The sequence below is a fragment of the Passer domesticus genome, chromosome 2 (assembly GCF_036417665.1).
Source record: "Passer domesticus isolate bPasDom1 chromosome 2, bPasDom1.hap1, whole genome shotgun sequence".
In the NCBI taxonomy this organism is placed as follows: domain Eukaryota; kingdom Metazoa; phylum Chordata; class Aves; order Passeriformes; family Passeridae; genus Passer; species Passer domesticus.
Window position 1 is genome coordinate 65,935,987 of NC_087475.1, and position 13,843 is coordinate 65,949,829.

At 40.3% G+C, this 13,843-nt stretch overlaps 1 protein-coding gene across 1 annotated transcript in view; it reads right to left on the reverse strand.

The window, feature by feature from the left end:
- Nucleotides 1-5,503: 5,503 nt before the first annotated feature.
- Nucleotides 5,504-13,843, reverse strand: part of FREM2 (FRAS1 related extracellular matrix 2) — a 118,683-nt gene continuing 110,343 nt past the window's right edge. The window contains exons 21-24 of the mRNA XM_064408939.1: nt 13,248-13,374; nt 12,875-13,062; nt 11,837-11,983; nt 5,504-10,168 (exon numbers count right to left, since the gene is read on the reverse strand). Coding sequence (XP_064265009.1) covers nt 9,656-10,168; nt 11,837-11,983; nt 12,875-13,062; nt 13,248-13,374 — 975 coding nt within the window. The 3' untranslated portion in view covers nt 5,504-9,655. The remainder of the gene's footprint in view (nt 10,169-11,836; nt 11,984-12,874; nt 13,063-13,247; nt 13,375-13,843) is intronic.

Genomic DNA, 13,843 nt, shown 5'->3' on the forward strand with positions numbered 1-13,843 from the left:
AGCCAGGGGGTGCCAGGAGCCACCAAGGAGCTGAGGCTCACATCCCGTGGGAATAAAGCGGCACTTTTGTTGCCTCTTTGAGAAATCTTGGACAGCGTTTGACAGCAGACAGCCTTTCTTTGTTTAGCAGCCAAGTGCCCTCATTCCCTGGGCAGTTGATTTGCTTTTAACTTCATACCTTCACCAGATGAGAAAGACTCCCTTGGAATGTCTGGGGACCAGGGAGAGAGAGGTCTCAGGTGGCCAGAGGCTGGCAGCATCCCCTGCCATGGGCCGCTGGAGACACAAGCTCACTGAGGGAGCCTGCTGCTCTCCCCCTCTTTGGGAGCACTTCCAGGCCACTCTGCTAATGAGGGACCAAAAGCAGCTCACAGCAGTCACAGAAGGGGAGCCCAAGCCCACAGCTCAGGAGAGGGGCACAAGGGGAAGCTGCTGCCATGCCTTATAGGTCTCCTGCCCCACACTGCAGGTTCTTGGGACACAGAAATTCTGGTGCTGCAGCATCTTGACATGAAATAAATAGAGGAAGCATGGATTTTGGAAAACTTCTGTCATTTAACTTCTGTTTTTCTCAATAACTTTACTTGCTGATCTCCAAACATGAGGTATTGTGAAGGAATGGTTGTGCTTCTCCTCGGCATCCTGCAGCAGACCAGGACTGAGAAGCTCAAAAGCTGGAGGTATAGACTGCAGCTGCTGGTCCCAGCTACAACTGCTAGTCCCCATCAGGAAGACAGTCCAGAATGCCACCTGTTTGCTTATTTTGGACTCCAAGAGAGTGTATCAAATCAGCCTCCCTGATCCCAAGGCTCTGGGAGGTGCATTCTCAGGTTTTGACTGTGGGTCTGGCTGCTGTGATTCCTTCCCAGCAAATATACCCTGAATTCTGCTTCCCACCTTGTAACACTTCATCCTTGTGATCTTATCTGAGGAATTGCATATACATAAAATTTTTTGTATTATATAATACAAAAAAATATAGACATACTCATAAAATATCCACAATTTACCAATATCAGTATATATTACATACTGTATATATTAAATGCACAGATACTACTCTATGTACATGTATGTTTAAAACACGATAAAATCTACACAAAATTTATACATTAATAAAAACATATTGTGTGTCTGTGTGTGTTTGTGTGCAACAGATGTTGCAATCATGCTTTGAAAACAAAGAATTTGCTACAGAATAGAACTCCCCAGCACTTCTTGAGAAGACTGGGGAAATGCATATTACCACAGCTGACAGTTCCAGATGTGAACTACAGGCAATGCCAAAATGCTGCATGAATTTTTTGAATTGCTGGCCTCACATTTACCATTCAGAGTGATGTTACGGATAACAATGCAGCTCCTGAGGAAACGGAAGTTTCCTGGGGGTGAAATATTTCCCTGGCACCTTCATTTTGAGAGCCAAAGAAAAATCCAAGTAGCAGTGTACCAAGTCAAATAGCTTGGACAGAAGCTCTTCTGAGGGTAGGGTTGCAGGGTAGAGAAATCACCACAGCTGAGGAAAGAGTAGTAAATGAGTGCCCCAACTGTGCAGGAAGTGTGCAGACAAACATTTTCAGTCTAACGTCTGATAACAGAATATGAACTTCTCAGAAAATCTGTCTAAATATGCAACAAGTTCAAGAAAAAAGCCCTCTGCTAGAGAAAGCAGCTATTGAGTCACTCACATGTAGCTTGGCTACATACAAACAAGAAGTGTGCTCTGCCTCTGACATTCACCTTTTCTGAAGTGCCAGCCAGGTTAATAACAATTAAGTTAGTGACAAAACAGCTTCAGGCATGCACCCCTCCGAGTTACTTCCTGCAGCTCAGTTAGGTCTCAGTGCACAGGGTGCTCTGTTGGCAATCATTGCTGACAAACCAAACTTTTCCCATAACCAAGACCTTTAATCAGCAGTAAGAACTGCACTTCCCTGTCACACTTGTGTTCAGAAAATCTTAGGTGTCTGTGACCAACAGGATACTGTCCATAAAGGGGCTTTTCTTGGACCTTGGTACTAAAGTTCACCTGAGTTAGGATCTGAGAGGAGTTTAGGTGAAATGAACATGCTCTGCTAAGCCTTTTGCTACTGATGTCCTGGAAGATATGAGACACACGAGCACACCTCCTATGCAGCATGACCATGTTGTGTTTGACATTACAATCTGTGATGGAAGAAGTCTCCTTGCAAAGGTGCAAGTCCCTGTGCTGTACTGCACACTCTGATGTGTTAGGGTTGCCTGGGATATTAAGGGCATCATGTGGTGCCTTTGCTAAATCCTGGGCAGAGGAAAGTTGCTGAGTGTGTGATGCATGGGCAGCTGCTGATATCCATAAAGCCATTACAAGTCTCTCCAGCTTTTTGAGGGTGGATCCAAATATTTTCTTTCCTCCTACTAGGAGAGAGTGTTTCAAAATCCTGACAACAGCAGGCCAGGAATCCTGTCTCCAGAAGACTGCGGAAGGCACACCACTGATGAGGTGGTCTGTGGCACAGCTGTGTCATGAGATGTGGGCATTGGGTGACAAGAAGCCAACCTCCTGATACAGCAACATTATTTTGTCCCCAAAGACAGAGGCTTTTTTTATTCTGAACAATTAGCCAGATCCTCCCTTGCTTTCACAGGCTTGACAATACTGGGGACCAGTCCCTGTAAGGCACAGTGCAGATTGCTACACTGAAATCCAGGTATCTTGCCAAGAAATGGAAGCAGAGCCCAGCCACATTCCCATGAGCTACTACTTTTAAAAAATTAGATATTTATGTTTCTTTCTTACCACGATCATTCTGGTGCCATTAGAAACATAAGAAAAAAATACATCAATGAAAGAGACACTTGAGAGCCCAAGAAATATTATTTTAACCTTTTGGTACAAACAGCAGAGAACAAATGAAGCATGTTTATAAGGTAAATAAAATCATCAACAGTATCTTTTACCTTGGCCCTCAAGTTCCTTACTCCAGATGCTTTACCTCATTCTGCCCAGATCATATGCCTTCACAGGATATGCACCAGGAAAAGGCTATTGGATCCTGCTACCATTTCAAGCAGTCCCCAGCAGGAGGTTCAGGCAGATGTCAGGTGCAGGTGAATCAGCTGTTAGAGGCCTAGGGTGCTAAAAAATGAAAATTTTCATTCCCCTTTTACTCCAAGAAAAACAGAATCAATAAGGCACATTATGGTATTTGTACCTTAAATTACCAATTCCAATTCTGGGGCTGGTGGCTCTCTGTACAACTGTTAGGGCTTAAGAGTGGCTCTTCTGGGTTGGTTTGTCTGCCTCTGGCAGTGCCCAGCAGCGGAGTTGTAGGGAACAAAAAGGAAAGAGAAGATGAATAGCTTGATCCTTCTCCTAAATCCTACTGGCTTTTCCTAGACCAGTTCTGAACCAGCTGTTGATATAAACCAGCTGCAATTGACTTTTCTTCAATAAATTTCCCTTCTGTTTTTTTGGTATGGTATGCATGTCATCCTTCAGTAATGAATCTTGCAAGTTTAATTTTAGGTTGTATTTAGGTTAGGTATTGACTACTTTCATTCTTGTAGCCAGCAAATTTTATTGTGTAGAACCTCTCTAAAATATTGCAAGAAACAGTGAATCACTGCTCTCTACTCACAGTCTCTCTAACATTCAGGATTTAATGTACCCCCATCATAATCTGCCTTGGGTAATTCTCTGCAGGGCTGAAGAGTAGAAAAGAGTTTTATGTATTTAATATCTCCTCATGGAGAAGGAGATTTCTTACCTTTTATCATCCTGTTTGTCATTTGCTGTGTCATTTAGTTCCACTGTATGCTATTTTTTTTTGTGGGGGAGGGGAGGGAATGAAAGTTGGAGAAAAGTAGAAGGTAATACATTATCAAAGAGGAGGTACAACACACACTTACCCAGACTGCCTCCTCTTGCCTTCCATGCTGAGTAAGAAATTTTGCTGCAAATGTGGTCAAAAACACACTCAAGATGACATTTGTTACACATGATCTTCTGGTTGCACTGGTTTAACCTGAGCACTTTTATTTGGACAGCTAGAGATTTATGCTCTACATGTAAACTTACACTAAGGAAAATTTGTAGCATGAAATTGCAGGTAACAGGGGGTAAGAGGAATCCAGCACATGCTGGAGTATTGGCCAGGAAATGAAACAAGAAGCATCATTTAAGAATCTTCCAGTTGTCTGCTTCAGTTTCAGTGGAAGTCAGCGGTTACTTACCAAAGCAAGGTGGTGCAAGATAAATTCTGAATGATTTACCTCTTGAGGTAAATAATAATAAACCCCCCCAAACTCAAACAGGCAACCTCAAGATTTACTTAATGGCTTTCAAAGCTAAAACACTCCATGGGATGTGCTGAATTCCTCCAGGGTAAGAGCTAAGTCATTCTTTCAAAAGACAGCGAGGATACACTAAAAACCCTGACTCATAAAGATGTTGAAATGGGACTATGCTTGGACTTTGAAATGAAAGTCATCCAGGACCTGCTGAGACATGCTTGAACACCTCAGGAGTACCAAAATTCTTCCCCTAAGTGCCAAAATGAGTGTGATTATGGATGTGTGTGGATATGACTTGATTGCTGTGGATGATCTTGAAGTAGTAAATCAATACCCTTTGATTTATTGATAATGCCATACTTCTGGGACCAGACTATTAACTTACCTCATATGTAGCTACTTATATTGGAGCAGGATAGAAACTCTTTCAGTCGGATTATCCTTGGAAGAAACCACAACCCAGAGCTCACAGATAGGACACAGGGCTTTTCAGATTAAATAACTGCTGACCAATATCCACATAAGCAGGTTCAGGTAGCAGAAGGGAATACATGTAGCAAATCAGGAATCACTGCATTCATTGTCCTTCCTAATTGCAAGGTAAATTGATAAGTATATTGTGTCACTCATGTAACTAGCCATGAAACATGACCTTTCTGACAGCAAAGGACGTAAATGATTGTTTAAATTCACACAGAAGTCAGAGGTCAGCGCTTACCTGGGTGGGTGAGAAGGGAAAAGTTCAGAGCGGCTTTTTCTTTCTGCATCATAGTTCTTCATATGTGTCTACATCTATCAGTGATACATTTGCCAATAGGAAAAAAAAAATCTGATGACCTGACTAGAAGCAACACCAGCCCTAAAGGAACAAAGGAACTGCTCCCTGCAGAGTCACTTTTTCTTGTCAGTGAGATGAGTAAAGTAAAGCCTGCCAGCAGCACAAGGGAACATGGCAATTCAGCCTACAAAGGATCCACAGGTATCTAGAGATTTCTGATGTTCTGGAATTGAAAGAGAAATCCCTCTCTGAGCCATGAGTACAACCACAAAGATTAAAGAACAACCCCTGTGCTGAACCCTTCATGACCAGAAAACAATCAATTGAAGAACAAAGCAGTGAGATTTACTGCAAACACAGGAACTTGGTGTTCCACTGATGTGGCAAATTAAGTTTTTCGTAACACTCCATTACTGACCTCTCTCCAAAGCATGGTAATTATACACAAACTTTAGATCGGTAACCAAACAGAAGTAGTTTTATTTTTTCCTGATACAAATGCCAAATATCACAGCCATAGACATCAGCAAAAAGTTGTTCCAAATAAATATCACAGCTTGATAACAAATTTAAACACAGTAATTATTGTATAAATGATTAAACAAATTGTATTATTGCTAGCAGAATAAGCATCTCCAGGGAAAAGAGGATTGAATACACAATCTGGAAATAGATTAAATATATATATATATAAAATATACTCAGTTTATTGTTTGGATAGATAAATATTAAAATATTTGTGCACATCATTGGGAACGAGGCACTTATTCAAGTTAGTATAAACAAGGCCACTTGTTAAGTAAAAGGAAAAATGTTAATAAGCTTCCAAAACATCTTGCTGAAATCTGAAACCTTGAAGCCATAATAAAAAAAAAAAAAGAAAAGCATGCTGTTACAGATGTATTTATAGTTCACTGAATTGTAAAAAATCCAATTTCTTAAGAATGGGACAAATCCAGCATGCCTTATTGAAAACATTGTGATTTTTTTCCCAGGAAGAGGACTTTGGTATCTGATTCAGGAATCTTACTCATGCTTGTCCAACTTTTCAGTGTTTGCTTTGTCCTTTTCTTTGTTATCGTCATTTTGCACTATAATTTTATATATTGTTACAAAAACATTAGTCTGATTATCCCCATCAACCTAAATATTTTACGAAGTTTTAATCAGACACTGTTCAAAGCAGTGATCAAGTTGTTTACTGGACTAAATATTTGGCTTGTATGGGTTTTGATACGGTTTTATAAAAACAAGTAAGAATTAAAAAAAGATTTTGCCTGCAAACACCTTTAATGATGTTTTGGTCTGGTAAAATTCAAAAGCAGAAAAATAGCTCTACTGATAAACATCTAATTTCTGTGTTTTATATATATTTTTTTAAAAAAAGATCATCTCTGCTTATACAAAACAGGCATTTCATAAATATTAGAATGTTTTATTATTTACATGTGCCCCATTCTACCGTTGAATCATTGGCTGCTATTATCTAAACATGCAGGTTCTAGGAGAGAAATTCTACTTTTCTTACAGTGATGTCACACATAGGCACAAAGGCAAATTTGATCTTAGTGTACATTTGCAACGTAGTGGTGAACTTACTAAATATAAAAGGTATCTGTGGATTAAGCCTTTGATCAATCTTGCACGCATAATACATGAATCACAAAACCAGAAACTTCATTACAAGAGCAAATTGATGTCAGGTGACTGGGGTAAAGGTCTAAAGCATTGGGCATGGCTTATGGATAATTGTTTCAGGCTAGAACTCAGATTAATTAAAATAAAAGATAACTGCAAGAGTTTAGTAATGGAGTTTGACCCTGCAAACATCCTTCAATTAAGCTGTCTAATCACCACCTTCAGAAAACCTAGAAAAGGTAGGAGAGATCCTGACCTGACTTATTTTGTGAAAAGCTGATGAAATCCTATTAAATGAGTGAAGTCATAACAACACAATCCAGTGCAAGACATACCAGCACGAGTCTCTCTGTGGGTAAATTCACACTGTACCATGAATCACAGCACAGATATCCCTAGGCCAGTGGAGCTTCATGAACCTGAGTCTTTATGGCTTACAGGACAAACATGCAGAATTACCAGGTCAGGTCTGTCTGTGTTGACTGACCCCCACAACCAGGCCAGAAAGACTTCTGGATGGATTTTTTTTTTAAAGTTCAGAGGCAGCATTGTGTGCTTACAGGCTGCTTTCAAATTTCATCCTGCCCTGCTAACTGATCTCTGAAGCATGATCCCTGGAACACCAAATGCCAAGTGTACTGGGGACTGCCTCGACCCCCCACCACAAGATGGTGGTGGTGGAAGGGAAGAGACATTTTAGCACGGTCTCAACATTCTTATTCAGATTTTAGGTAGTTTAACTCTATTGAGAACTCCATTGACTCCAGTGCTTTTTGACAATCTCATGGACAGTGGGATCAAGTGCACCTTCAGCAAGATGACACCCAGCTGTGGTGTGGTTGACTTGTTGGAGGGAAGGTATTCCATCCAGAGGAACCTGGGAAGGCTTGAGAGGTGAGCAAACCTCATGAAGTTCAACAAGGTCCTGCACCTGGGCCAGGGTAATCCTAAGCACAAATATAGGCTGGGCAGAGAATGGACTAGGAGCAGCCCTGCTGAGAAAGACTTGGGAGTGGTGGTGGATGAGAGGCTGGACATAACAGGCAACATGCACTCCCAGGCCCAAAAGTCAACATATCCTGGGCTGCAGCCAAAGCAGTGGGGCCAGCAGGATGAGGGAGATGGTTCTGCCACTTTAGTCTCCTCTTGTGAGAGCCCATCAGGAGCACTACATCCAGCTCTGGTGCCTCAACATACGAAGGACATGGATATGATGGAGCAAGTTCAAAGGAGTGCTACAAAGATGATCAGAGGTTTCTGGCACCTGTCCTATAGATTGGGAGAGTTGGGGTTGTTTAGTTTGGCCAAGAGAGAGCTCTGGGCAGACTTTACAGCGTCTTCCAGGCCCTGAAAGGGGCTTACAAGAGAGCTGTGGAGGGACTTTTCCCACGAGGATGTAGCAATAAGACAAGGAGCAATGACTTGCCTCTGAAAGACAGTAGATTTACATATTAGGAGGAAATTTACTATGAGGGTGATGAGACATTGGCACAGGTTGTGCAGGGAAGTCCTGGATGCTTCATTCCTGGAAGTGTTCAAGGTCAGGTGGGATGGGGCTGTGAGTAACCTGCTGTGGTGGAAGGTCTCCCTGCCCATGGCTGTGGGGTTGAACCTACATGATCTTGAGGGTCCCTCCTGACCCAGGCCATTCTACAATTGTATGACTTAAAGGACTTACTTACATCAAATGCTAAAGGGACAGTTTCCTGAGGTTACATAGCTTTCACAGCCAAGGATTTGACAGGGACAGAACAGGCTGTGTCTGGATAAAAACTGACACAGGACACTGCGGATCCAAACTTGTCATGTTACCTCAATCAAGAATGCTGAGAGAAAATTAGAATTACTCCTGCAGAAGTACTCACTTGTTAAAAAATGCCCAACAATGACCCAGCATGTTTGTCAAAATATGCTATGATTATACAGCAATAAATACTACTTGATTCAATCAAAGGTTAATTCTTTTCTTCTCTTTTTATTATTTAGTATGATAACTAACTATGCTGGATTCAATATCATGATTCCTAGGCTCAGTTCAACAGAACCTTGTCCTCTGCATTTTGAATCTATCATATTCTCTAGGTACTGAAATACTAATGCTTCAATTTCTCAACAGTGGATGTGCACTAAGAAATAAAATTTACCTTACAACACTTCCATGATCCATTATAAACTTAAAAGGACATAAGCATCCAGTTTTAGTGAAAACCAAGATTTTTTTCCTGGATTTGTTGCATTCTTTGTCTTTACAGAAACATAAATTTATAAAAAAAAATTCAGATTAATAGATGAATAGGAATTGACAGGAAAGAGTATGTATTGAATCCTGTGACATGCAAATGTTTATAATGCTATGCTGTATAATCTAGCTGTCTTTTGAAAAAATTCAGTTACATATAAGAAAAAAAAAAACCAAAAAATAAAATACTGGTACAGATTAAGTGACGTCAAAAACTTACAGGAGGGAGGATCCATGCCTAAGAAATTCCATCACCTTTCAAACTATTTGTAGACATTGAGTTCTTTATGAGAAACAGTACAACATTTTACAGAAGAGTGTGAGGATCCCTCCTCCCAAGTATTATGTGTTTCTGAAGAAAGAGATCTCTCTTATTGCAGACAGGATATATAGCACCGTTGTTCAGCTTCTTTTATTCTTTTGAAATGTCAGAAAACAAAACCACAACAATAATGTCTCCCTTACAATGGAGTCCCTTGAATTGCTGCTTAAAATTAGTGCATGGTATAGGGACATCAGGGACATTTCCTTTCATCCAAAGCTGGAGGTTTCGTTCAGCTTCTTCTGTTGTTGATAATGGCAGTAAGAGCTCAGGATAACAAATTTCAAGTATACCTAGAAACACACTCCTCATGAGTCACCATTATCTGCTGCTAAAAATGTGCAGTTCGAGAGTTTTTATGAGGCACTCTGGACACTCTGGCTTGAATACTGTGGTCTTGGAATCAAACCTCTGAGCTGTCATGGCTGTAATTATGTGGTAGCATCATTGGTTCGTTGCTGCCTGACTCGTTTGTGCTTTCCTTCTTGTCAGAATTTTGTTTCCATTTTAGCAGCAAAATGATAATTGCAATTAAGCAGATGGCAAGGAAAATGGCAGCAGCCCCACCAATGATTGTGACTAAGCTGATTCCTGCACTTTGGTTATTCAGTTCCCTGGGGAGAACACCATTGAGTGAAACCTCCCTTTGAGGCACCTGCTTCTTGCTGCTGCGATCCAGGGCTATGTGCTGTATGTTCGTTCCTCGGTTGCTCTCCACTCCAATGTCTCTTGCAAGTTCTGGGGCCTGCTCAACTCCCCTCTTCTGCCTTCTCTGTGTGGATGCTCCTGGGCTCCCAGCACTGAGGAGCGAGTGGTACTGGTGCTCCACACTTCTTTTGCCAATTCCGCGGTTAGCGTTCTCCTTGGAACGCACGGTGTAGATTGTATGCACATACCACTCCCTACCCAAAGACACCTGGAAAGAAACATTTTTTGTATTTAAACACACACATACTACATCTGGGCAGTGCTAAATGCAGAGGAAATCAGTCTCTCTTCTGAACTGAATGCCTGGACAAGCACTTTCAAAATCATGCACAGATATCTCTTGGCTATGTGCCAATGTACACCAGAAGACTTGTATGTTCTGCCAAAATTTTCAGAGGGTTTAGTCTCCATTCCTCTCCACAGTCAGACTGTAGCTACCAAGTGCAGATGAAGAAGGCTATGGCCTTGGCATGGTTTTGGTGCTATTAGTACCAAAGGCCATACAAAGTATCTTTAGCTGTGGATGGGCCGCAGAAAAGGCACTTCCAAACCCAGCATACCAAGGGATTAGGCCCTGGCTGTAATTCCATCTAAACATAAGAAAGCAATTGTTTACTGCAATGATGGTTGAACATTGGAACAGGGAGCCTGTGGAGTCTCCTTCCACAGAGACGTTCAAAAGACAAGTGGTCATGGTCTGGGCAACCTGCTGTAGGTGACCCTGCTTTGAGCACAGTGTTGGAACAGTCAATTTCCACAGGTCCCTGAAAATTATATCCACTCTGGATTGCGTGGGTCCCTGCAATCTGTGTGAGATGATACAACTTTCCTTCAATTTCTCTCATCTTTCCTAGATACGTACAAGATTTGGCATCCACAAGGTCCAGTAGGCTTGTCTGAATACTGTCTTAAAACTACTGCCTGTTAATTTGAATAGTTGCAGCCCAGTTTTGTTATTTTGAGAAATAACACATTTTCTAATTTACTCTTGGTTTTCCAAGTATTTTTCAGGATATACTTTTGTTTCTTCATATTCTCATTTTTTTTTGACAGGAAGAGGACCAAAAATCATGGCATTGGAATCCATGGAAATGGATTCTTCACATAAAAAATGAGATTTTATTTTCCTAGATGCAGATTTGAAACTCTTTTTATACTTCTAAGTAGACCTTTTTGTTAAGTACTGCTTACAATAGGACCTTTAATACCGACATGGCCAGGAGTAGAATCAAAGTCTCCTTCATATTTTTCCTACTAATTTATGCACTTGAGTTGTGCATGCAGTTTTGCAAATACTAGAGACAAATAGCAAAGAGAGAACTTTTTGGCTGGGTTATATAGATGAAAGAGCTGAATGCATACAGCTGAAGGTTTATATATAATTAAGAAGTAATTGCATCCTTTAGCTGTCAGTTTTTTAGGCTTTCCAGTGCTTCACACTGTGCAAGTTTGCAAGAAAAGAATTGTACAGAAAACCTTGAGTATCAACTTGATTTTGATGAAGCTTACTATAAATGCTTATGATTTTTAATTTTTTGTCTTTGAGAAGTGAGATGGGAAGCAATAAAACAATGTTGTGCAACAAGAATCTTATTAACTTCATAAAAGAAATGTACAAGAACAATTTGCATAACTTCAGGTTAGCCTGTGGGATTATAAAAGAGAAAAGCAAGGGTATCCCAACAGAAACACTTAATAAAGTGTTCCAGATTTTATATCTATAAGTTTCTAAGCATCTATAATTGTGTTTGATTGTCACTAGAATCAGAATAAATCTTTCTGTTGGTTGCAATTTGCCTTACAGTTAACAAAAATACCTGTGCAAGTGTTTCTTCCTTGGTTCAGTACTCTTGCCACTACGCTACAGAAATCATACCTGAAATAGAGGAGTTGAGTCTACTTTGAATCCATCAGAGCCTGGCTGTTTGACTAATGAAATTGCTTCAGGATCGTCTATTGCAAGTTTTGCATTAAAAAGCACATTTCCAAAGCTTGTGGCTTGTGTCTCTGGCTGAGCTTTGTCCTGCAGGGAGGGGAAAAAAAGTTTGTAAAATACAGATTTATTTCTATGAGGAAAAACAGTTTTAGCATTTATTTGCAATTATAAATTGTGTAGTTTAAATATGATATTTTATGTAGTCTAGGGAAATACTACTACAAGAAAAAAGACATGAGAAGCAGTGGTCCCATCTGACTTGTACTAACTTCTACCTAATCTCTTGCCTTTCTGGAATAAAAAGGGAAAGCACTAGAGAGCAACCATAGTACAATTCTTAAATAAAAAAGATATATAAATGTGGTCTGAAATGAAAGTAACAAGTCTATTTCCCAGACTAAAGAAGCTCCATTTCATTTCATTAAAAGTCACATAAATTTGTTTAGATTACTATATAATCATCTTAATTGAAGTTAACTCTAAATGTTGGGCATCAGGTCTGTAGTTACCTGGGGTTACTCTACAGTTATGTTCAGGAAGGAAATTAGACCATCCAAGCCAACTTTAGAGGTATTTCTCTTTACCTGTGGACTACAGAGGCAACCTGGATGGCTAACTTTGCAGTATACACTAGATTTTGGATGGCTAAACATGAAACAAATTACAATCCCTCACTTGCATATCTCCTAAAAGTCTCTCTATGGTCCATAGATACAGACAACACAGAGAAAAAGCCTGTCTTGGGATTCTAACTTGTGTCCAACTCTTACTGAAGGTAGCTCCCAGAAAGATAAAGAATAGAACCAGGAGGGAAAAGGCAAGATACTGCCTCCATCAGTTCATGTTAGCCTGGAGTTCAAGTCAAAAATTTGGTGCTGTCAAGAACATTTTAAAGAACAGTTGGGTTTTGGATAAAAGCAAGTTATTAAAAAAATTAAAATACATATCTCAGCATCCTCACAGAATTAGAGCACTTACCACAATCTTAAACCTGTACAGAAGGGATGGAGAATCAGCAAGGCACCCATATTCAGTGTTGGATGGATTGTATTTGGGTACATATCCATCAGCTCCTGTGCACAGGAAAACCTTCTCGATGCTACAGTAGAAGGAATCACCCAAATTCTGCACTGGATCCACCATCACCCGACCATATATGATATCACCTGCAAACAGTGCACACAGTTCACATCTGCTTAGACTGAACATTTAGCACAGCTCTGGGGCTGAGCTAATAAAGCCTTGTTAAAAAGCTTAGTGCAACAAGCACAAACCCTTACTCCTAGACAGCAACAGGATCCTGATAGTGTGGAACAGAAATGAAATGTGCATGATCTATGCACAATTATACCTTCTGAGAAAGCAACGTCACTTTCCTGCCCAAAGCCCATTGAGCCATCAGACAGCCACAGTGTCTTTTTGGAGAGGAGGAACATCTGGGTGTTCAAGCTGAACTCAGCAGCCACTGGGTCACTGACCTAAAATCACAAAAGCATAAGGCTCTTCAACAAGACTTGTTAATGAAAAAACATAGCATGATCTTAAACTCTTAAAACAAAGCATGATCTTCTCCCAATGTACATTACTTACCAGCTCTGCACAGCTACATGCAATAATACAGTTTAATAAAAAGATCTCCTGGTATTAGACATATATTGCTATGTATTTTATATGCAAACAACCTTTGGATTATCTGCCTCTCTGATATTTGATAGTATTCTAGGTTAGTTTCTTCCCACCATATTTTTCAACATCCCAGCTAAGGAGGTGTCCAGAGCAACTTATGTGTCAGGGTAACATGAGGAAAACTTTTCCCTCAAAAACTTGTCTCTGACTTACCACAGCCTGTTTTTTCTATTCTATTTTCATTCTTACACACAAGTCCCACCTCTGCTTCTGATCCTCTGTCAATATTTGAAAGCACACATTGTAGAAGATTTATTTGCA